General features: G+C 35.4%; 1 protein-coding gene across 1 annotated transcript; it reads left to right on the forward strand.

Annotated features, from left to right (window-relative positions):
- The first annotated feature begins 322 nt into the window (after positions 1 to 322).
- On the forward strand, positions 323 to 3,672 carry LOC109793514 (NAD(P)H-dependent 6'-deoxychalcone synthase). The gene is made up of 4 exons (XM_020352977.3): positions 323 to 709; positions 1,969 to 2,212; positions 2,312 to 2,491; positions 3,293 to 3,672. Exons 1-4 carry the CDS (start codon positions 393 to 395, stop codon positions 3,494 to 3,496), a joined length of 945 nt encoding a protein of 314 aa, XP_020208566.1. The 5' UTR covers positions 323 to 392; the 3' UTR covers positions 3,497 to 3,672.
- The last annotated feature ends 22,473 nt before the right edge of the window (positions 3,673 to 26,145 follow it).

A 26,145-nucleotide genomic window follows, 5' to 3' on the forward strand; every position in this document is an offset into this window, starting at 1 on the left:
ACATTACAATAATTTAAATTATTAGGGACCAAATTGAAACCAAAAATTAAAGTATGACTAAATTGAAACTTTAAAATATTATAAGAGACCAAATTAGATATTTAACCTTTAATATATTATAAAAATCAACAAACTCATCATATATAATAATTTATGATTAGACGACATTATAAAATTAGTATATAATTATTTTCAAAATTAAGGTATTAAAATAGGACAAATAAATTTATTAAAAAAACTGCAAACGAATTTTAAATATTTTAGCGAGACTAAAAACATTCACCTTAAATAATTCTATACCTATAAAAGCAATACATCACAGTTCCTTCTCCTCCACGAGATATCCAATTCTTCTAAACTCATCTTGAAGAGTTGGGTTGTGACAGAAAAACATGTCTTCATCAAAAGTCCCTCATGTGGTGCTTCAATCCTCCTCCAACAATTGCAACATGCCAGTGATTGGACTTGGCACTGCTCCATCATCTTCCACAGACACTAGAGAGGCAATATTAGAGGCTATCAAAACTGGTTATAGACACTTTGATACTGCTTCAATGTATGGTTCGGAGCAGCCCCTTGGAGAAGCCATAGCTGAAGCACTTCAACTTGGTATCATAAAATCTAGAGATGAACTCTTCATCACTTCCAAGCTTTGGTGCACTGAGAATTTTCCTCATCTTGTTCTTCCTGCCCTCCAGAAAACACTTGAGTAAGCAAAACTTGTCAATTGTGCACATGCGTTTTCAACGTGAATTACCTTCATGAAAACCATTTTCATCTGCATGCATACACGATTTAGACTTTGATGCTTCAAAGAACCTTTTTAGCCATCATATCCCATTTGAAATTTTGGTTAGTTACAATATCTATTGACTTAGGATTGCAATCACGGTTGTGGCTGTATTACGTTTAATAAAATTGAGGATATATTATAGATCCTAGGAGGCAATTCGAATTGGTCAATAAAAATAGATTTTAATGCTATTTTTTTTCCCTTAGTTTAGTCTTAGCCAATATATCATGAAAATAAGTCTTAGCCAATATATCATGAAAAGTAAAAAGGGTTTGTTGATTATTTTTGTTATCTTCTTCTAAATGTAAAAAGGGAATAAATAAATCAATGTTCCCATATATGTAGTTTTGAAATTATAAAATAATAATAATAATAATAATAATAATAATAATAATAAGCCCGTTATGGAATCATATTTTAAAAATATAAATATAAGATTTGTTTTGATAAATGTTTTTAAAACCACTTCTAAAGGGATAAAAAAAGAAGGGAAGAAAAAATACAATAAAATTAACCGTAAGATAAAATTAATATATGTATAAATTAATTTGTGAAACTCTTGTATTATTTTTCAAGAATTAATTTTTGATTTATGTATAAGTTAGTTTTATATTATGAAAATAATATCTAACTTTCTTTTATTATTTTTTCTCTTAAAAATATTTTTGAAGAAGTTTATCCATACAAAATTTTATATAGATTACATTTTTAATTTATGGGAATAATTACACTATTTTCGCTCAGTTATTTTTGAAAAAGTCAACGCCCCTTGTTTTTTTGATAGATATATATTTTAGTATTAGATATGTTTTGGAAGAAAAACATTTTACGAGAGACATTCCAAGGATAATTCTTTTTCCGAATCAAGATCCCAAGGTTAATTAAGACACCTATAAATTATACTTATTGATAAAAGAACTACCAGTCACTAGAGTCGTGTAGATCAATTACCTAAATGTTTCCCAAGCATTCAGCATAAAACATTCTTTTACTCACTGAGATGCAAGCCTTTAGTGGCCACTTTATTTATTTTTTTTATTATTATTTCTTGGTGGTAATAATGACTTTTACACGTTTTTATTTTGGTCATCATTTCTGTTCGGGTATTGACTAGTACATGCATTTGAATAATACATTCAAACAACTTATCTATATGGGGCCAAAAATTAATGCAGGTCTCTAAAGTTGGAATATTTGGATCTTTATTTGATCCACTGGCCCATTTCTGTGAAGTCTGGACATTGGGAAATGCCTTTTCCTGAAGAAGCCCTAACATCATTTGACTTAAAGGGTGTGTGGAAAGCAATGGAGGAATGTCAAAAGTTAGGCCTTACAAAATCTATTGGAGTTAGCAATTTTAGTTGCAAAAAACTTGAAAATTTGCTCTCTTTTGCTTCTATTCCTCCCTCAGTCAATCAAGTAAATTAAGCTTATAAACTCATATTGGATATCTTTCTATTTTTCAATTAAGACCATTTAACTTGACTCAACTTGTGGTTAATTTATACCATCAAACAGGTAGAGATCAACCTTACTTGGCAACAAAAGAAGTTGAGAGCATATTGTCAAGAAAAAGGTATAATCATAACTGCATACTCCCCTTTGGGAGCACCGGGGTCTACATGGGGTTCCAATAATGTTGTAGACAATGAATTGCTCAAGGAAATTGCAGAGGCTCATGGAAAATCTTTTGCTCAGGTATTGAATTTTTTACTTTAGCTTCCCTTTTCAACAAACGATGAAACTTTTCAATTTCAAAGTTAATGAGTATTTAATTCACATATTAATGTAACCAATGAAAACAAATAATTTGATAATCTTGTCAGTGTAATTAAGTAATTTGTTTCATTTTGAGGAAAATTGAACACAGTAAGGTCCAAACCTGAACAATTTATGGTTGAGAAGTGAAATTGTGTGATTGTACGTAACAAATACAATGAAGGAAAAAGCAGTCAAGGAAAAACTTGCTTTACTCATTTACTCATAGAATTAATCATCTATATATTGTCAGTATAAATTTTTTTACACTGACAATTAATCATATCTTTTAATAGTGTCATGTCAATTGTTTATTTAATAAAATAAAAATAAAATAAAATAATTTAAAAGATATAATTGATTGCCAGTGTAAAAAAACTTTACAACTCTTATCCATATGATATTTATAAATGTATTTTTTTTTATCTATAAAAATTTAGGTGAATTGAGATATTTATAAATGAATAATAATAGGAGTGCATGATGATAAACATTAATTAGCTAATAAATAAAATTAAAAGTTTGACTATGAGCATGTTTAGCTATGACTATATAAAGATTTTAAGGGTTTTTTATTTAAAAATAAATTTTTTATTTTTATTAGAAAAACTCTAAAATGTGCTTCAAGATTGTATCCAAATGGATTCTATATCACATTGCATGTATATGTGTTGCATATCATTAATATATTTTTATGTATATATTGAACCAATACTAATGAAATTCTTTCTGGTGCCCCAGGTATCTCTTCGATGGTTATATGAGATAGGGGTTACTTTTGCAGTTAAGAGCTACAACAAGGAAAGAATGAAGCAAAATTTGGAAATATTTGATTGGTCACTTACCAAAGATGACTATGAAAAGATTGATCAAATCAAGCAACAACGAATGGTCAAGAATGGGCCGGCAAAATTCATTGATGGCATTTGGGATGGAGAAAATTAATGTAGTACTATTAGTGTTATCCACAATATTGTTATGAAGTTTTTGATTTTGCTACAAATTTACTCCAGATATTGTAAATCCTAGGTCTATTAAAATATGAATTTTACACTTCAAAGCGTAATCACTTCCACTATTATTCCCTAGAATAATCTAATAAAAAAATCTTGTTCTTTTGACTTGTCTTCTTTGCTTTAAAAAAAACTTCAAAATGTTAACTAGTGACCTCAAATGTGTTTTTTGTCCTACACTATGGATTTTGTACGAGGAATGATATGATTTAAGTGCCCTTATCTAAATAATCAAGTTAAGTGAACTCATTATCTCTAAGCCTAAGTGAGGGTACAAGCAATAGGAGCCTCCCAACTTTCTACATCACTTAAGCAACCCAAACCTTGTACTTAAGCAAACACTCTCATAAGCCAACCTAGAGGCAAGTGTCCTTCTCGCTTAAGCTACCGTAGAGTCCCACATTTTTCTTTCTTGCTTAAGCTAGCATTTTTACATGTTTAAGCTACCACATTTGGCTCGCTTAAGCTAGCCTAGAGACAAATTTTCCTATGCTTAAGCTAGTCTTGAGACTAAAAAACTCTTCTCGCTTAAGGTAATACTTTTGACACCCTCAATCTAGCATTGCTTAAGCAAGCTTAAGCTAGTACATTCAGGTTGCTTAAGCTTGAACAAAAATTTATATTTTTCACAACTTTACTAAGTCCTGTGGTAATTTTTAGGGGACTCAGATCCTTTCGATTTGTAAATAACTGGAAGATGTTCAATTGAGTAAATATCCACCCTACATTAAAATTGACAGTCCATCATTAGTACAAAAATGACTTTTAAAATCGGGGTTTTAAAATCGGTTATAAGGTTGATGATAGTGTGATGAAGGGAGACACCTAGCCCATGATCTAAGCTCACCAAAGGGTAGACAAAAGGGAGGTTTATGGTGACAAGGGAAGCTAGGCGTGAAATGGTTGTAGGTGGCGGAAGTGTATGGTGAATGGTGTATGAATGCTCAAGGTTGGCTCACTCCAAGTGTAGATGGAGGCCAATCTAGGGTTTCACTCTCCAAGGGTGGAGAATGAAGGTGGCTAGCCGAAACTAACCTAGTGACTAAGGATAGGATTTGAGGCAAAGAAATGCTCTCTCAAATTCATATAATCCAAAGTATTTACAAGGTGTGGGGTGTTGGGTATTTATAGGAGGGGAGGCATCTAGGGTTGCATTTGGAGTAGGCAAATGCATTCCAAATGAAATGCAAATGAACCCTAGATGCAACTTGGTGGCCAAGGATGAAATCTTTGGGTTTAGATTGGCTATATCTAGGTGCATGATAAGACCATGCAACCTTTGCCCTCCACTTGGGCCTAAGCCTTTCTAACACCAAAAATAGACCCAATAAGCACCAAAAATGCGTCACCCTCTAATTAACACCCTAGCCCAAAATTAAAAACCCTAATAATCTAGAGCACCCCATAATATAAGGGTAAAATGGGAAATACAAAAGAAAATAAATTCTAAGTCCTAAACACCCCAAAATACAAGGGTAAAATTGGAAATACAAGTAAAATAAATTCTATGACTAAAATACCCCAAAGTACAAGGGCAAAATAGGAATAAAAATAAATGCTACGCTAATAAGAACTTAGGGGCTAAGGTCCAAACGTGGCCTCACTAACCCATTCCTCTTGCCTCCTTTAATATATCACCTCTTGGTCTTCTCGGCCTTAGTATTATTCCATCAACAAAAATGACTTTTAAAATCGGGGTTTTAAAATCGGTTATAAGGTAACCGATTTTAAAAGTGACACGGTGACAATTTTGTAAATAATGACATTACTTTTAAAATCGGTTACTAATTGATCGATTTTAAAAGTCTCCGACATTACTTTTAAAATCGGTTCTTAAAGAACCGATTTTAAAAGTGATACTTTTAAAATCGGCTCCCTAATTTTGACGTTCACTCCTATGCCTCCATAGTTTTATGAAAAAATCCATTCACTTTTTCCAATAATACCCGTTTACTTATGCAATGAGGTTGGTATATTCCTCGACAACAAAGTTACTCATTATTATCATAACAACAATTGTAATGGAGTAGAGGGTTGAAATTTGGTCTAAAATTCTTTGCATTTTATAGTTTTTTTTTCTTCTCATTTAGTTATTATTTTTAAGAAGAAACTAAACTCTAGAGTGCCAAAATTCTATTAAAAAAAATTCTTACAAATTTTGTGCTAGGTTGCTTCATTTTATAGGATTTTAAAGTATATATTTGATTATTAATAATTAACGATTACTTCTTCTATTTTTTTTGTTCCTTTGTAATACAGTAATAAGATATAACATTATATCCAATGCAATTTTTGAACAACTCAATATGGCCATGAAGCTCTTTTATGTTGGTATCATCCACCTTCAACAAGATGGTTGCCTATTTCATAGTATTCTATCTTGATTAATGAGATAGAAATTATAATAATAGTCGTGCTTATATATCTAAAGATAAAGCTCTTTTCAAGTTTTGATTAATATATACACTGTAGTCAATGAAGGTGAAATCTTAGATATGGATGCCTAATTTTTACGTAGATTATAATTCATAGTTTTTAATATCCCCATGTTCTTTGTTCATATTTATATTGTAGGTTAACTCCCCACACAAAGATCTCAAAAATTGTTTCTTACTTCCCAGAAATTATGAATTTGCAATATGTCCAAATGAAAGACATTGTCCTAAAATAAACCTTTAAAAGGAGTTTAGCTTGGGAGCTTTGTTCCTTTTATGAAATTCATCATTTTTTTATTAGTAATTAGTGAGTACTTCTAAATTCTATTCATGTGAATTTGCTTCATGCGATGTGGCCAATATTTTTTGCTTATGGGTGATGGTATGTGGACTACTTATATTTGATGCGATATTTTGTCACTATTGGTAGGAATACATATGTTACGGAAATGATGGAATCATGCCAAGGCTAAGAAGACCAAGAGGTGATACATTGAAGGACCCAAGAGGAATGGGTTAGTCTTGAAGACCATAGGAGGATTGGGCCTACTTTTGGGTTAGTGGATCTTAGCTCATCTTGGGCTATGGGCCTCTAACTAAAATACCAATACCTCTCATATGATTGTATATATATAGTAGTCCATATTATAGGTATCATATTTTTAGCATTGTATTTTGAGCCCCTAGATTACGGTTTTTGGCCTAGTAGCCGATTTGGGCCTATTAGTGGGCTTCATGGGCTTTGGGCTTTTCATGACCAATATTGGTCTTGTTTTGCTTGTCTTTTTATTTTAGACATGATTGTATAGGAATTTTAGACCTTGTATTCATAGATCTCTTAGTATAGGAGTTTTTACGTTAAAGGGTTTTAACTTGAAGATAAATGTAATTTAGAGTACATTTACATCTAACTTGAGTCATGCCTTCCATGCATGACCAAATTAGATGCAAATGCAACCCAAATTACATTTATAACTTCATATTTGGGTGATTTGGGTGTGAATGAGAGAGCCAAGACTACAAATTTGAATTTCAAATTCAAATTTGGACAACTAGGATTTAAAGTGGCCAAACCATGGTTCACTTTAAACTATAATTAACCTAGCTTCTCCCACAAGCTTACCTACTCTTATAAATAGCCTGCACACTTGTAGCTGACCATTTTTTGATGATATATGAGTTTTCACTTCAGAAAATTCTCTCAAAGAGTCCTTAGAAACCTTAAGGAAATTCTCCCTCCTTAAGCACATTCAAAAAGGAATCTTTCTTTTGTGCTTTGGAGCTTCTTTCTCCTTTATTAGGGAGACGAACCAGCCACAGCATCTGCACTATCTCACACATATTTGGAGTCTCATTCAACCTTTGTAGCCTCAAAGAAGATCACATGGATTTGGAAGAAGCAAGGAGAAGAACCTTCAATTACTTCTTTATGTCTTGTTCCATCAATTTTGGTATCTAGAGCCATGGTTGCTCTTTGAGGTTCAAGTGTCTTGTTCTTATTTTCGTGTTGTCTCATCTTATTAATTTCTTGTCTTGAGTTCTTTCTTTACATAGATTCAAGTTTTTTATGCTAATTGATGAATATGTTTTTGTCTTGAAAAAATTTGGTTAATAAAATCATTTTACTCTTGTTTCTTGAACCAATCCGAGTGTGCCTATAGGTTCTTGTGATATGTGCTTTTTGATTTTGTTTGAGTCTTCTTATTATTGCCTAATCTGAATAAAAACATTGTTATTAGCATGTGTTTTGATTTTTGAATCCTAAAGTTTTGTCTAGAGTTATGTGTAGTCCTTTTACGTCATAATTTCCTAGATTAGCTTGTTTTGACCTATAGTATTAACATGCTTTGATTTCTAATTTGTTTCCATTGCAATTCTATTTTGGCTAAACATAAATGTGCTTTGAGTACTTTTTACTTTCATTATTGAGTTCATATTTGCTACTAGACCTAGCAAATTCTTAGAGTTAGGTTTCTACTATGTCTCCTTGAATTGTTTTTCAAAAAAATGTCATAAAAACACTTTGCTTCCTAGGTTCTTCTCTTGTCCGAATTTTTTTTTATCACTTTCCATATAAAGAGAAACAGAGGAAAACAGAGGTTCAAGGTTTGAAAAAAAAAGTGTGAAAAAAATTAAAGAAAATGTGTATATGAAATGCTTGAAAAGAATTGTTTGAAAATGATGAGTTCTAGTTTGCAAAAGTGCAGTTGAACCTCTTTGTTTGATAAATCCTCTTCTAATTCTTTTTCACTTTGAAACCTTGTAATCAATTGAAAAAGGCATTTAACTCCTAAAAGTATATAAAAAAAATATTTAGAAAAGAGAATACAAAAAGAAAAGCAAAAGAAGAAACAAATGTAAAAGCCAAGGAGTGGAAAAATTGTATCAAGTTACTCTCGGTTTCATTGAATTTGCAACAACTTATTTTGAGTTTAAATTCTATTTTAAATTCTTTTATTCTTAGATTTTTGTTTTGTAATCCACTCTAGAACCATTGATAGGATTCCTCTTGAAGTGCTTGCTTTGTTTTTGAGCCTTAATTTTAGTTTGTCTTAATTTGTTGGCCTTCCTTCTAGTTTTGTCTCATTAATTCCTTTTGAGTTTATCTTTCTTTAATTGTGCATTTTTAGTATTATTTCTTCTCTATCCACCAGCTACTTTGTGGTGTTTTGTATACTTTTTTGAAGGTTTGAGAAGGCCCTAGCACAAGGGTAGCATCTTAGAATGTTTTTGGAGGCCTAAGAGAACTTTTCCCCTTGGCAACTTGGACTTTTTGAAGAGTTAAACACCTAAGGAGTATTCAACATCAAGAGTACTTCTAAAAGAGTGGAGTGAAACTCTAGAGAGGAGCTATAGTTTGAGTTTCAAGAGCCGGTCAATCATTTGGTTTTGTAAAATTTGTAAAAGGAAAACAAGGATTAGCAACGGATTTAGAGACGAAATTTTTTGTCACAAACTATTTTCATCATTAAATCCGTAGCTAATTTGGTTGTTGATTTTTTTGTTTTAATTTGGTGCAGCCACTTCATTAACTTTCTTTTCACTTTTAATTTGATTTATGTAAAAAGGCCTTTGGGAGTGACTTGAAGGTGTTTTTGGTACATCTTCATCTCTCCTTAGTGTTTTCAAGTAGGTAATTCGAATAGTACTTGTTTAAGCTTATCCCTAGTGTTTTGGGAGTGGTCCTTGAAAGCTTCTAGTGCTTCTCAAGCTACCACATAGGTTTATAACTTTTCACGCCTAGTTTAAGCTTCTTGTCTTTTAATTTTGATCTTGTTATTACACGTTGTTTAATGGGGTTACCAAGGTTTCAAAGGCCAAAGTAACACCTAGGAGGCTCAGGAGGGATCATTCAATCAGAGCACAAGCCCAAGTCATCACTCCACTTTCCAAAAAAGATTAAAACACAAGATAACTTCCTTGTAGTAAATACGTTTTGTTTAATAACCCTAAACACCAAAGCCCACCTTGGCCAACCATTCTTCTAAAAAATCCTTTTGGAAAAACATCCATTGTAACAACCCTTCTGAAAAAATACAAACATCCCTTCTTTCTTTTCTCTTGACCCTTATGGAATTAAAATGGTACCGAAAATATACACGGAGAATGCACAATGAATACTCACAGAGGAAAGATCGAGATGTCCCCGAACAAAGTTGGGAGACGCTTGACTATACATCGATTGGATAATCAATGAGCCACTAAAAGCTTGGGTTCAAAGGAACACATCCCGACAATAATAAAAAATGGAATGGATAAAAAGGAATGTCATCATTAACCTTAATGCGTACAGGTTAATTTCTCGACATAAAAAAAGAATAAAAAAGAATTGCATTTTAAGGAACAAACACATGAGCATAAATTGCATCGCATGCATATAAGGTACGGACATATGAAAAAGCGTTACTAAAAAAAAAGGGAATAAATAATAAAATCATTTCTGTCTTGTGTTTTCATTGCATCCATACATCCATGCATTCTACTAGGTCAAAGTAGTCATCAACATAAGGCACTCGTAAAAGCTAAATAGCCAAGCATGAGTCGAATGGTGTCCAATGGCAACCCTAAGTGATTCTATGTGCCCACTAAACAAAGACATATCAACAGTGGAATAGAATGAAATCAACCAAATAAATAAGTCTATAAGCAGAAAGAGGCCATCACGCCTCACTTCTTAACCAAATGAAGGATGATTCAAGGGAATGCCAAGATCAAGAATGGTTTCCTTACCAAAGCCAGGAGTGACTTCCAAAATAATACTTATCAATAAAGATTCAGTGAATAACATCATGGGAATAGATCCCTCCACCAATGATGACAATAAAGAGCAAAAAACACGAGAAAAAGGCAAGCTTCGTAAATGTTGAAAAAGCTGAAGCATTTTAAAAAAAATGAAAAAAAAGGCAAGCTTCAATCATGAAAAAGCCAAAGCTAAAAGAATAAAGTTCAGAAAAATATTTCTACCACAAGATCAGCGCCTGGAGAGGCATCACAATACTCACATGGCAGGGGCGACACTAGAATACCTATCATCCATCTATCTCTGCCCACCAACACAGGGGCACAACAAACATCTCCTGCCCATTCACTTAGGGGTAGTCTTTCATCCCACAACATCAACAAGAAGACATCAAGTACAAGATCGGTAAGGGTTGCTAGATCCCCGAAACTAGTACAAGATCGGTAAGGGTTGCTAGATCCCCAAAACTAGTATAAGATCAGTAAGGGTTGCAAGACCCCAAAACTAGCATTGGGCCAGCTGAAGCCCTAAATATTAGTCCAACCTGGAGAGGCTGAGCTTAGAATATACTCCCTCTTTAACAAGCTACAAATAAAGGAACACACTATCATGAAGCAAGCAGAAGTAGTAGGATGCATCGACATCAAAGCTAGAAGCCTAGATGGTACAAGTTTACCATCCTTATCACCCGACGGAGAATATAAACCAACACTCAGCTGCTCTTAGGGACAAGGATACAGGTAAACACCATCTACCCGAAGGAAATGGTGTGGGGGCATCTACACTATTGAAGTAAAAGAGAAGATTCAGACACAACAAGCGACATGAGGCATTCACATGGATCTTAAAGCCTAGATGTTTCGGTTTACCATCCTTGACACCCAACAGAGTATACAACCCAACACTCAGTTGCTGAAAGGGGCAAGGATATAGGGAACACCGTCTACCCGAAGGAAACAATGTGAAGGTATCTATTGTCAAAACAAGAGTGAAGATCTGAGTTTTCACCTCACTAACACAAGAGAAACAATGGAGCTTCTACTCGAAGACTGAAGATCAGGTGTACAGTTTTTCAACCTTGTTACCCAATAGAGTACGCAACCAATGCTTAACTGCTCTAAAGGGTGAAGATACGAGCAAATACACCTATCCAAGGGAAACAACGCAGAAGCACCAAAGAGATAAAGAGAAGACCCGAACAAAATGTCTACGTTTTTACTTGCCTTTGGAAAAGCAACACATTACTATTCGAAAGGACAAGTAAAGAGGGGCAGCTGTAGACACCCAATTTCGTCTGGGGGCATACAAACAAGGAAATAGACCTCTGTTATGAAGGGAAGGAGCTCCCGAAGCATGCAAACAACAGGATAGTGTTAGAAAAGAATGGCACAATCCAAGAGGGGGGGTGAATTGAATTCTATGACCCTTTAAAAATTATCAGAGTATTTAGGATCTTTATTTCACTTAAACTTTTTTAAGACTGAATTTTCAATGAAGTTTCTTCAAAGACTTGTTTATAGAAGTATGAATGCTATATGCTTTCTTGATTACAAAATAATGAGGTTCAAATGTAATGCTTTGATTTAGATTTAAACCATTAATGTTCACACACACATATTAATCAAGAATTATCTTCTTTAATGTTCAACCAAGAAATTACTCAAAGTAAAAGATAAAGGTAGAAGAAGATTGCACAAGTCTTTTATACTGGTTCAGCCACTCCATATGTGACCTACATCCAGTCCTTAATCAGCACTTGATCAAGATTTGTTCCACTATCTCAATGAAGAAGGTTTACAAGCACACCACACATGCATATACTCCAACACTAAAGATAACCACTTTCTTGACCCCAAGAAAGCACCCCTTGTAGAAATCCACTACAAGAAACCTTACCACTTGAGAAACCCTTCTCAAGATTTTAAAAGTATTCACACAGAATAAAGGAACAAATTCACCTGGAATTTAGAAGCAAATCTTAATCTTCCCCTTTCAAGAATATGATGATGATGATGATCTTCTTTCAAAGTTTTTCACAAACATTTTTCTTCTTGGATTCACAAAGAAATCTCTCCAAGATGGTCACAAAGACTCCACAAAAACGCTTTTCTAAATTTGATTCTCAGTTCTAACTCATGTCTGAAGTTTCTAAAAGTTCAAACTATTTATAAAAGTATCAGACCCAGATAATCGATTATTTTAAAGAATAATGGATTATTTTGTTCTTCAGGTTTTTTGGAAACCAACCAAGAACAATATAGTCGATTATTTTGCTGGATAATCGATTATTCCAGAGAGTCATTTCTGGGATAATCGATTATTTGGAAAATAATCGATTATTGGAGCAAGGCATCCCATTTTTCCTATTGCTGGAATAATTGATTATATTTAACAATAATTTAACAATAATCGATTATTTTGAGTTAGTTTTCAAAACTTCTTTTAAGTCTCAAAATAACTTTCTAATCTTCTTAGCTCATCATCATACACTCTCTACTCAGCTTAGATATAGAATTTTCTCATACACAAAGCACACACAACATATAAACTCATTCAAACCAATTTATATACTAAACTCTATTACATAGCATTTTCTTTAACATTCTCTTTGACTTTGTTTTTGTGCTTCTAAGTTATTGTTGTTTGTTGTCCTAAGTTGTTGTTGTTTGTTGTCCTAAGTTGTTGTTGTTTGTTTTCCTAAGTTGTTGTTGTTTTTTGTCCTAAGTTGTTGTTGTTTGTTGTCCTAAGTTGTTGTTGTTTGTTGTCCTTGACACACATCCTGTGATCATCAAAACTCCTTTACGCTTCAAGCTCCTCTAAGCTCAACAGATAGGACATCAGAAGGCCTAAAGCCCAAATACAGTGGTTTTAGTGGCCCAAAACGGGCTGTTCCAAAATCGGAACGAGCCGTTCCAAGCCACAAAAAAGGCCTAAAATCCTAGTTTGGAACGGGCCGTTCCAAAACCAAAACGAGTCGTTCCAAACCAGGAAAAAGGCCTATACCAGAACGGGCCGTTCCAAACTGCTAAAAAAGCCTAAAAACTTAGTTTGGAATGGGCCGTTCTAGCAAGGCATTTTTATGTTAATCTCAACTCCAGAACGGGCCGTTTTGATTTCAGAACGGGCCGTTCCAGGGTAAGAATTTAACACATAACATTCGGATCCAGAACGGGCCGTTCCAGATTTGGAACGGGCCATTCTGGCACCCTTTTGATGTCTATAAATAGACAGATCGGGAACAGTTCTCAAGGCCTCAAAAATTTCGTCCAAGACTCCTTAGAGCTCAAAATTTCTCTCTCTCTCTCTCCTATTGTATTTCTTGAGTTTTGTGAGGCATATTATAGTGTGAAAGGTTGCCGCAAAGCACCTAAAATCTCCATAGTTAAAGATCTAATAAAGCTTGCTATGAGGTATTACTCATCAATCTCTTGTTCTATCTTTCTCTTCTTTAATTTCATATATTGCTATAATAAACGCAATCATGTAGATATCTTAGGGTTCATTGTGTAATTTAATTTTTAATTTTCATGTAAATAATCATAAATAAAGGGAATTAAATATTTAAAATATTAATTCTTATTACGTTATCTTCATCATAGGGTACCGATTTAGGGCGTTGTAGGGGTGCTTAATACCTTCCCTACACGTAACCGACCCCCAAACCCAATTCTGGTTATCAAGGCCACTATTGGACTTTTAAAAACCTTTTCTTTTTCCAATATTTTGAGTAAAACATTGGTGGCGACTCCATGAACCTATTTTCAAAACCATTAATTAAGGATTAGTTTGGTGTCCGGGCATTCCTTAATTGATGAGATTTTCAAAAGGATGTCTAAACCTTAGGTCGGAAGATCAAAAATTTTCGGGTTGCGACAAGAGGCAATCACCATAACTAGATTCCTTAGTGGTCTTAACTTAGAGATTAGAGACAAAGTGGAGCTACAACCTTATAAGGACCTAAATGATTTGGTCCAACTTTGTGTTAAGGTAGAACAACAATTAATGAGAAAATCTTCTTTTAAAAAAGATAGCTCTCAATCTATATCTTATAAGAACGACTAAAAGAGGGAACGAAAAGCTTTTGAAAAGAAAAATGCTATAGAACCCTCCAAATAACTAGCTAAGGATAAAGGAAAAGGGAAGCTCAATCCACACACTAGCACTAGGACTAGTGATATCAAATGTTTCAAGTGTTTAGGAAAAGGTCACATTGCCTCTTAATGTCCCACAAAGAAAGTCATGATCATAAAGGGGCATGACACTTATAGTAGTCAAGAAGAGACTACTACCTCCTTTTCATGTGAGAGTAAGGATGAAACAATTGAACAAGAGTCCAATGTAGAGCTGGCTTATCCTTATGAAGGATAACTTCTAATGATTAGGAGACTCCTTAATAATCAATCTAGTGGTACTCTATCTCAGAGAGAACATTTTTTATACTAGATGCAATGTTCTAAATAAAGCATGTTGTCTCATTGTAGATAGTGGATCATGGTGCAATTGTTGTAGCACTAGGTTGGTTGATAAGTTGTGCTTAACTACTATGCCACATCCCAAACCTTATCAATTGCATTGGCTAAATGAGGATGGAGACATAGTAGTTGACCAATAAGTGAAGGTCAAGTTTTCCATTGGGAAGTATGAAGATCAGGTTTTATGTGATGTGGTACCAATGGAAGCGTATCACATTTTGTTAGGAAGCCCTTGACAATTTGACAAGAAAATCATGCACAATGGTCTTACTAATGAGATCACCTTCATGCATAAAGAAAAGAAATTTGTGTTTCATCCTCTCTCACCTCAACAAGTGGTTGAGGATCAAGAACAAATGAAACTCAAAAGAAAAGAAGAAAAAAGTCATTTCACTTAGGGAAGAGTAAAGAGGAAAATGTATCCTCTAAAGGACTTGTGAGTAAAGAAAATTGTTTTATCACTAAAAACCATTTGAAAAATATTCTCTTCATTCATAAAGACCTTAACTCTTACCCTTATGTTGCCACTAGTCATGAAGTGGAGATTCAAAATCAAGTTATTTTTAAAGAAAAAGAATCTCAACTTCAAGATTTAGTGAAGAAGAAGTGGACTTTACTTAGTCCCACTTCTTGTGCTACTTCCTTGATGGTGCCCAAGGTAGATAGCCCTCCTTTCTTTAGGATTCCTTCTACCTTAGTTGTTTTAATAAAGCACCAAATTTTTGGATTATATTGTTTGATAGATACAACTTATAGTGTTTTATATTCTAAGTTTGATTTTGAGGGAAATTCACATTCACTTGAACTTAATTTGACTACTTTATAAGACAAACTTAGATTATATGTGTCTTCAAGACTCCTTTTGACACTTTCTTCTCATAACTATCTAACAAATAATATACTCCAAAATTGTTTAGGAAGTTATATAGTAGTATTTTCCTTATTCTCTAGGAAACGCCTAGGTTACTACATAGGGTACCTTAGGCAAGATGTTTTAGTTGTTAAGACTAATTTCTTAAGATGTTTAGTCTTAGTTTTAACACATTCTTAGGTTATAGTTACACACCTAGACTTTGCTTAGGAGAAGATCCTACCCATAACCTTATAAGTTCTAGTGTCATTAATTTAAATTTCTTTGATAGGTTCTCTGGAAGGACTCCTCTTAGGGTATTCCTTTCACACTTTTTATTTGAATATGTCATCTCTCATGCATGGTATTTTATAATTGTAGGTAATGATGTCTATCATTAAGATCCTCGAAATTTAAGGACAAATTAATTTCAAGAGGGAGGGTATGGTTGAATCATGCCAAGGTCAAGAAGACCAAGAGGTGATACATTGAAGGACCCAAGAGGAATGAGTTAGCCTTAAAGAGCACATGAGGATTGGGCCTACTTTTGGGTTAGTGGGTCTTAGCTCGTCTTGGGCTATGGGCCTCTAACTAAAATCCCAACACCTCTCATATGATTGTATATATATAGTAGTCCATATTATAGGTATTATATTTTTTAGCCTTGTATTTTGGGCACCTAGATTACGATTTTTGACATAGTAGCCGATTTGGGCCTATTAGTGGGCTTCATGGGCTTTTGGCTTTTCATGGCCAATATTAGAGCTGTCAAAACGGGCTACCCGGCCCGGCCCGGCCCGGCCCACCACGGGTTGGCCATTTGGTGGGCCAACCCAACCCGGCTCACTTATCAGTGAGCTCAAAAAAATCAAGCCCGACCCAGCCCACCACGGGTTGGTGGGTTAAACGGGTTGGCTCACCTTAAAAAAAAATAATTTTTTTCGTTTTTTTTTCTTAATATACAACTAAAGCCCAAAAATTTAAACTTATTTTAAAAATCTGAGATTCTTAATTAAGACATCCTTAAATGAATTATTCATCCCAAACATTAAATGATAATTTTAAATACAATCAAATCAAATCTAAATAATCTCAAATAGATAAATATAATCCAAAATTATCTTAAACTTCAAATACAATCCAAAATCACAAAAATTACATATCACAATCTAACATTAAATTATTATTGTCTCATGTTGGATTGCACCATGACCCAATAATTATTGTATTTTTTCAACAAAAAAAAATAATCACGGGTTGGTGGGCCAGCCCGCTCACCACGGGTTCAACCCGGGTGAGCCGGGTTGGTGGTGAGCCGGGTTCAAATTTGACCCGTATTAAAATTTACAAATTTTTTTTAACCCAACCCGGCTCGAATCCGTGGTGAGCCGGGTTGGCTCGCCGGGCCAAGCCTATTTTGACAGCTCTAGCCAATATCGGTCTTATTTTGCTTGTCTTTTTATTTTGGACATGATTGTATAGGAATTTTAGACCTTGTATTCATAGGTCTCTTAGTATAGGAGTTTTTATGTTAAATGTTTTAACTTGAAGATAAATATCATTTATAGTGCATTTACATCTAATTTGAGTCATGCCTTCCATGCATGATCAAATTAGATGCAAATGCAACCCAAATTGCATTTATAACTTCAGATTTGGGTGATTTGGACGTGAATGAGAGAGCCAAGGCTCCAAATTCAAATTTTAAATTAAAATTTAGACAACTAGGGTTTAAAGTGACCATACCATGGTTTACTTTAAACTCTAGTTAACCTAGCTTCTCCCACTAGCTTCCCCACTCTTATAAATAACCTACACCCTTGTAGCTAACCAATTTTTGATGATATATGTGTTTTCACTTTAGAAAATTCTCTCAAAGAATCCTTAGAAACCTTAGGGAAATTCTCCTTCCTTAAGCACCTTCACAAAGGAATCCTTCCTTTGTGCTTTGGAGCTCCTTTATCCTTTATTAGGGAGACGAACCAGTCATGACATCTGCACTTTCTCACACATATTTGGAGTCTCATTCAACCTTTGGATCCTCAAAGAAGATCACATGGATTTGGAAGAAGCAAGGACAAGAACCTTCAATCACTTCTTCATGTCTTCTCCATCAGGAAATGATTGAGGAAACTATGCAAGTGGCTACTCAGTGATATTAGAATCAACTTAGAAGTGTTATAAAGGTTTTCCGTATAACTAATGATAAAGAGAACAATTGAATGGCCATTGAAGAGGGAAATTTTCTCAAAATAAGAAGTTATCTTTCATGGAAACATTGAATGGCTGAATGTTAAATAAAAATAGAACCTCTAAGAATTTTTAGAAAAATATTGGATAACATGAGAAGGTTGGGGACATGAGACAAAATTTGAACAAGCACAAGAACAAAATAGAATTTGTACCAGCTACACAACAAGAAATTACTATAGCTTGGGGGAGGGAAGAATCAAGAACAGAGAAAAGTATAGCTATCTGTATGAAAAATTTGAAGAAACTAGGAAACTTTTGTAATCTTGTAATTTTTGGCTAGAGGTAGTATTGAAATCATATTTGTAATTTTATTGTCTTATAACTTTTGTCCTTGTTAGTAATACTCACAATGAGAATGAGAAATCATTTTGTCTTGAGATTTCTTTGGAATTGCCAATCCATATTCCTTTATCAACCAAAATTAAAAGAAGACAGTAACCAAAAATTAAAGAAAAAAATAATAACTGAATTTAAAAGACATTGTTTGATGGAAGTCTAATCCCCAAGGATCCCTTTGTAAGAGGTGATGGAATCATGCTTTGGAGTGCAAGAGGTGACATACTCAAAGATCCAAGAGGAGTGGGCTAGACATGGAAGATTGGGCCAGTCCAGGCCCAATGGGCCCTATGGGCTTGGAAGGCCCAAACCAAGTTTCAACATGGGCCTATCTTGTTATTAACATCCTTATTATATTTTTGTTAACCTAGTTTGAATATATTTTGGTCTTGTATTTTGGACCATATAGAGTAGCATTTTAGGTTATAGGCTAGTTAGGCCTAGTTTTGGGCTTCATGGGCCTTTGGGCTTTTGGTACCCAATATTGGGCTCATTTTCATTCTTGTAATTTTTCCTTTCCATTGTATTTGTTTGACCATTGTATTTAGGTCATTAGATTAGGAATATACAAGAATTACTTAAATAGGTAAATTAGGTTAAACTAGGTTTAATTTGGAAGTCATTTAAGTTACATTTGAGTCACATGTTTAGCACCATGGGTGGCTGAACATGTGCCACTAAAATTAACCCTAAATAACTCTCAAATCAAACCTAAATGCATTTAGGCACCTAAATTTTCGGACTAGCACATGGGAGCCAAAATTTGAATTCAAATTTCAAGTTTGAATTCAAATTTTGGGCGCCACATGTAGCCTTGGATTTAGGCGCCCAAAGTTGCACACTTGGAACCCTAATTAAGTGATTCTTCCACTCTTTGTATTCACTTTTGAGAATAATGAAATTTGAGAGCTTATTCAGCCAAATTTCGTTCAAGAGTCACCATGAGAGAAAGCTTCACCTTAGGAACCCTACTAGGTTTCCCTCCTCTTTGAAGTGAGCTTTCCCTTGCACCTTAAGCTTGGATGCTTCCATCCAAGGCTTAAGCCTCTTCTATATCTGAGATTCTTCCTCCATCTAGTGTTCATCACGTTGGTTTCTATTTCCTTGAAGAAGATCCGTGCATAAGGAGAGTTAAGGAGAAGAACATTCATCACTCCTCCTTACCTTCTTCCATCAATTTTGGTATCAAGAACAAGGTTTCTTCAAGGAGATAAGTTCTTCAAACTTTTTTGTCCATGTCTTGTGTTGTCTTTGCTGTTCTTGTTTGTCTTAATTGAGTTTCATTTTCGGATCTATATTGTTGATGTTCTTGTGTTCATAGATCCATTGTTGATTGTTCTTGAATTTCTTCTTCAATCAACTTGTTTAGGAACTATTTGCTTGTGCTATTTTTGATTTTATTTTGTGTCTCTCCATTCCTTGTATGTGTCCGTGATTGGACCTCATGCATTGCATTTAGATTTTGGTTTTGAATCTATGTTTTCTCTTAGAAGTTTGTGTTTAGTCTTTATATGTTGCAAATTCCTTGAATAGCATGTTTAACCTAGTTTTATTTTGAACTTTGTGTCTACATATTGCTCTCGGTTTTGCTTCTCTTTTGCCTACCTATATGTGCTTTTTCTTTTGCCTTATTGTGTTCATAACTTGCTATTAGTCCTAGCAAGTTTCTTTAGAGTTAGGTTTCCATTGTGTTCTTAAGTTTTCAATTCACTTTCCTTTGAAAATCTCTTAAAAAAATTTGTGACCGAAAATTTTCAAGTGTTTAACTTACTTCTAGTGCACTTTTCTTGTGGATTCACTTGTAAAAAAAAAGGCTGAAAACAGAGGAAATACAGAGCCTAAAACAAAAGAAGAGTTCCAAATTTCAAAAGAAAAAGAGTACAAAAAGAATCCAAAAACAAAACCTAAAACTAGTGCACTAATTTCCTTGTTTTCACTTGAAATTTGACCTAACTTGTAGTCTCGGTTTCTAGAGCTTGGAATCATAGAAAAATTTGAAACAAAAGGCAAACACCTTCTCTGGAGTCTTAATTTGAGACTGGAAAAAGAAAGAATTAAAAAAAAATATATATAAGACAATTTAAAATGCAAAAGCCGTGAGGTGTTTTTGGAGAAAATTCACTTGATTCCTTGTTATTGTTTTGACTACTACTTTTGCTATACTTATCCAAATGCTTTCAAATTTTTTTTGTTTTGTTCATCTACTCTAGTACCTATCTAGGAACATTCCTAACTGAGTTCTATCTTTATTTGGAGTCTTATTTTCCAGTTTTACTTGTTGAACCTCTTTGAGTCTTGTCATATATACATATTACTCTTAACTTTTGGTATAAGCTTTTCAAATTGTGCTTCTATTGCTTGTCTAGTTTTCCTTCAATAATTTCCCTGTACTTGAAGTGGCCTCAAATCCTTGCTCAAGGATCAAGCATTGGTCAACAAAGAGTAGGAAAAGTTTGGACACTAAGACCTAAAAATTTGACCTAATTTAGTGACCAAAACTTCTCCTAAACTTCCTTCACTTGAGTGACCATTCCTTTCACCTTGTGAGGCAGCCACCATTAACCTCTTTGTTGTGTTTCTTTTGCAGGTCCAGTAGCATCATATTGAAGGATTAGTGGCGGATTAAACACTTGATTAAGTGTTGGAAAATTTGCACATCAATCCGTCACTAGTTGGTTGCTAAAGCCGCCACTTTATTGCTTTCCTAGACTAGTTTACATTTTTGCCAAATCTTTTGTATTTTAAACCAATTTGTAAAGCTTGGAGGGAGTATTAAGAAGCTGGTCAGGTATATCTAAATCCTTGTTAGCATCCTCACGTGTAGTGCTAGTGGAAGTGGCTTGGAAATTTCATATGTTTCAAGCTTCCACTTAGGGAACCCGACTAGTTACTTATCTTGCTTCCTTTAAGTTCTTTGTCTTTTAATTTCTTTATTTTTCTGCCTTGAAACGTCTAGACTTGTGTAGATTTACTTGCTCACGTTTAGTTTAGTCTCAAAAACAAACAAATTGTGAAAAAGCATTCAAAATTTTTGTGAAAAGTTTTGGGGAATTGGAAGTACCACAAAGGAGTTTAGTGATTTCCACTTGAAAAGGCTTGGTTATTAAGTGGCTCTTTGTAGCTCACCTCCCTTGATAGTGCAACTTGTACACTTAGACTTCCAAGTGTTATTTTCATTCCTAGAAAATACCAAAAACATTTTATAACTTTTTGTATAGCATATAAAATCTTATTGCTTAATCATGAGTCAACATTCTCAAAGTAGTAGTGACTTTGAATCTCCTAAAAGTTTTAAAAGAATTGTCAAGGAGGTTGAGGCACTAAAACTTTGGAAGCATGATGAAATACTTCAAAAACAAAAAGAAAAACTTGAAAAGGAAGTACAAATCATGGCTTTAGAACAAGAGATTCAAAAGATTAAGCAACGAGAAGAAAAACTTTTGAAAAGATTGAATAAAAATAAAAGTCCAAAAGGTTCTTCTAGGAGCTCAACCAAGAGCTCCCATGATTCTCAAAGTCAAGAAAATGATGGTAGTTTGAATTTGGATGCATACTACCAACCAACACCTAGGAGAGTCATTAAAGAACACAAAGTGAGGGAATCAAGGGTTGATCTCCCTTACTTTTATGGAAAAGAGGATGTGGATACCTACTTGGACTGGGAGATGAAAGTGGAGCAAATCTTCACTTGTCATCAAGTAGGTGAGGAAAGAAAAGTTCCTCTAGCCACCCTAGCTTTTCAAGGACAAGCCATGTATTGGTGGACATCCTTGGAAAGAGAGAGAAGACTTCACAATGATCTTCCCATCACTTATTGGAATGAGTTGAGGAGTGCTATGAGAAGAAGGCACATACCTTCTTATTATAGTAGGGAGCTTATGGATAAGCTCCAAAGACTCCAACAAAAGAGTATGAGTGTTGAGGAGTATAGACAAAAAATGGAGTTATATCTCATGAGGGCTGGGATAAGAGAGGAAGAAAGATTGACCATTGCTAGATTTCTAAGTGGTCTTAATTTTGATATAAGAGATAGAGTTGAGTTACTCCCTTATAGGGACCTTGATGATTTGGTCCAACTTTGTATAAGGGTGGAACCACAAAATTTGAGAAAAGGAAAAACTCAAACTAACTCTTATATCAAGAAAGACTACAAGAGGGAGGGGCAAGATAACTCTTCCACAAACTCTGGTAAGGGTCAAGAAAAAGAAAAAGAAAGTGATAAAAATAAAAATGTTGTCACTTCTAGTAGTAAAACTAGTGACATCAAATGCTTTAAATGTCTTGGGAGAGGCCATATAGCTTCTCAATGTCCAACTAAAAAGGTCATGATTTTGAGAGGACAAGACATTTATAGTAGCCTTGATGAATCTAGTTCTACCACTTCAAGTGATAATGAGACTAGTAAGGAAGATCCTCAAATTGAAAAGCTATATCCTGTTGATGGTGATCTTCTTATGGTCAAAAGGCTTCTTGGAAGTCAACCTTGTCCCACTTCACTATCACAAAGAGAGAACATCTTTCACACAAGATGTTTAGTTTCCAAAAGAACTTGTTCTCTCATTGTTGATAGTGGATCATGTTCAAATTGTTGTAGTACAAGGTTGATTAACAAGTTAGCCCTTACCACCATTCCTCACCCTCACCCTTACAAACTTCATTGGCTCAATGAAGGTGAGGAATTGGAGGTGAATCAACAAGTGAAGGTCAAGTTTTCTATAGGGGATTATAAAGATAAAGTTTTATGTGATGTGATCCCTATGGAAGCTTGTCATATTTTGCTTGGTAGGCCATGGCAATTTGATAAACAAACTATACATGATGGCCTCACTAACAAAATATCCTTCATTCATAAAAATAAGGAAATTATTTTTAATCCTTTAACACCACCCCAAGTGTTTGAGGATCAAAAGCAAATGAAAAAGAAAAGAAACAAAGAAAAGAAAGAAGGACAGAGTGTGGATAAAGGGGACTGTAGACCCCTAAAATTGTCCGAGTCGGAAATAAAAGCTTGAAGATTCTCGAAGACTGAAGGATAATCAGCCAGAAGGACTCCTGGAAAGCCCTAGGAGGGTTCTCTGTAGGTCTAGAGGTCTTAGAATAGCTCAAAATAAAGAAGTGGAGGGAAAAAGCCCAATACGGCCGTACTGAACTCAATACGGCCGTATTGAAGCTTCAATACGGCCATACTGAAGTCAGTACGACCGTATTGACACTTCAATACGACCGCTGCGAACTCAATACGGGCGTATTGAAATTTCTGACTTTCAATACGACCGTATTGAACCCCAATACGACCGTATTGAAGTTCAAAAATTTCAATACGGCCGTATTGGCCCTGTAGGCCGTACTGCGCCTATTCCCTATAAATATGACGTCAATTGGACGTCATTCGACACTTTTTCACTCAGTTTTGACTCCCTCCTTGAGTATTCTGGGGTTTTTGAGCAGTGTTCTGCCCTAGAAATCTCTCTGGGAGTCGATCCGACGAAGTTCGGGAATTCCGAGCACTTAGCTTGGAGATTCGAACCTAGTCGAGGGGAAATCTCTTTGATTCCCTTAGTTAAAATTTTGTTCTAGGAGAGCGAGGAGCGGGCTTGTAGAGCGAGGGAACGCCAAAACGCTTCCCAGTTCATTTTTTATAAAAAGCACGCTTCAAGAGGTTTCCCTTCAATCCTTCCTTTTACTGCTTTCTGTGTGCATATTTAGACTGTCATCATGTAGATAGTCAATTCATAATTGTTTAGAATAAATAGGGGTAATTTAGTAATTTTACGCTGTTATTTTAGAAAATAATCTGTCATAGGGAACCCGAAAGGGGCGCTGTGGGGTGCTAACACCTTCCCCACGCGTAACCGACTCCCTTACCCAACTCTGGTTGTAGTGGCCAAAGTTGATTTTTAAATCAATTGCCTTATCCCTTTTTCCAATGTTTTGAGTAAAACATTGGTGGCGACTCCACGAACCCTCCTTTTGCGAAAACCACTAATCCATGGAGGGTCTCGCTTGGGATTAATATGGATTGGTGAGCCTTTTAATAAAATTGCTCGTTTGACGAGGTCTCAGTTTGAGAATAAGTCATTCTAGCAATCCACTATTTTTAAACAATTAAACGAGTCCAACCATCCTTCGCGAATGCCGAAAGCCCGTTTAGGGCCGGTGGCGACAGATGGCGACTTCACTGGGGAAGCTTCGAGAGTCAGTCCCATTTAGTGACAGATTATTTTTAACAAATAATAGTTAAAATTACTTCATTACCCCTCACTTGTATGATAACATGTTTATCTATTTGGCTTTAATAACTGTTGTATGTTTAAATTCCGCAATTGTTTGAAATAAAAACTGCACACAAACCTTTGCACACAACAGTTCCCTCTATACCCGGGGGCATGAGTGATTAACCATAGGGAGTGGATGTTAGTACGGCCGGTTGTCGAATGGGTCTATAGGTGCCCGTAGACCGTTGTCGGAAAGCATCACTCAAGGTGATAACCATGAACTTAAGTCCGACGGTGCGTTGGAACTTTCCATCGACCTACGACGAGAGGAATTGGGTCCCTATAATGGGGGCACCTTGGGGGCCTTTGACCAAGTGAGAACAGTTAGATCCTCCTTGAATATGCACTTTTCTGCAGGAGACCCCTACCTCGTGATTCGCTCGTGACTGTTCGCGGATGAGTGAATTGTTTGTGTAAAATGCCTATGTGAAATTGTTTGTGCATTAATAACCTCGTGATAAGGTCTAAAAATAATCCCCATGCATAAAAAACCATGACATGAGAGGAAAGACCATGTGTGGAAATATAATAAAAGTGAGGAGCATGTACATCATTACCAATAAGACATCATGCGTCCTCATGAAAACATACATTTTAGGATCACCAATACCTCTTGACATGAGTGAAAGAGACCCATGACTATAGAGATTCTCCGTTGGGGAGAAATCATAGATAAAGAAGGGTGGTGAACTTCCGTCTTAAAAAGGCAGCGCCTTAAAGATGGAGGTTTATCAAGCTCATGTTAAAGAGTGTATTCATTCCATAAAATAAACTAACTAAACATTCATTTTAGAAAGTGGCTGGTCATCTCTCTGTCCTTACGCGCGCACGGAAAATCAAGAAAATGGAAGCATTGGAGGAGCAAAACAAAAAGCTCACAACCGAGCTTTCACAGCTTAAGGAGCAGATGGCGCAAATGATGGAGCTCATGCGTCATCACAACATCCATGATTCTCATCATAGTGATCATGGGTCCCATCATGAGGGAGAGGAGGAAGAGCATGAAAAAGATCCTCCAAACGCCGTACCCCTTGGGGCAGGAATCATAATAAAAGAGCCCGAGGTCTCAAAGGAACAATTCCATGCCCTCGAGGATCGGCTAAGGGCTATGGAGGGGCATGACTTTGACATTAAGGATGCCGCCGACATGTGTTTAGTGAAGGACATTCAATTCCCTCCTAAATTTAAAGTGCCAGATTTCCCAAAGTACGTGGGATCGACTTGCCCTAAAAGTCATCTCACCATGTACTGTCGCAAGATGGCTGCATATGCCACAAATGAAAAGCTCTTGATCCACTGTTTCCAAGAGAGCTTAGCTGAAACCGCGCTCAACTGGTATATGCAGCTAGACGGAAATCTAGTACGTACATGGAGGCAGTTGGCCGACGCCTTTCTCAAGCGCTACAAATACAACATCGACCTAACACCCGATAGGTCTGATCTTCAAGCCTTGAGTAAAAAGAACGATGAATCCTTCAAGGCGTACGCCCAACGTTGGAGGGAGTTGGCGGCACAGATAGAGCCCCCGCTGTCGGATAAGGAGACGGTGTCCTTATTCATCAACTCGTTGACTGGTCCCTATTACGATAAAATGATAGGGAACACAACGACACTCTTCTCGGACATCATCACCATAGGAGAAAGGGTGGAACAAGGACTCAAAAGTGGGAAGCTGGCTAAGCCTTCCCAATCATATGAAGCTAAGAAGGCCTTCGGGAAG

This window comes from Cajanus cajan, chromosome 2 (genome assembly GCF_000230855.2).
Source record: "Cajanus cajan strain Asha chromosome 2, NIPB_CcT2T_4, whole genome shotgun sequence".
NCBI classification, from domain to species: domain Eukaryota; kingdom Viridiplantae; phylum Streptophyta; class Magnoliopsida; order Fabales; family Fabaceae; genus Cajanus; species Cajanus cajan.

Excerpts from the sequence above, each read along its gene's own strand:
- LOC109793514 (XM_020352977.3), top strand. The coding sequence starts at position 393 with ATGTCTTCATCAAAAGTCCCTCATGTGGTGCTTCAATCCTCCTCCAAC. Across the intron at positions 710-1,968 it reads GCCCTCCAGAAAACACTTGA|GTCTCTAAAGTTGGAATATT; the intron begins GTAAGCAAAACT and ends AAATTAATGCAG. Across the intron at positions 2,213-2,311 it reads TTCCTCCCTCAGTCAATCAA|GTAGAGATCAACCTTACTTG; the intron begins GTAAATTAAGCT and ends ACCATCAAACAG.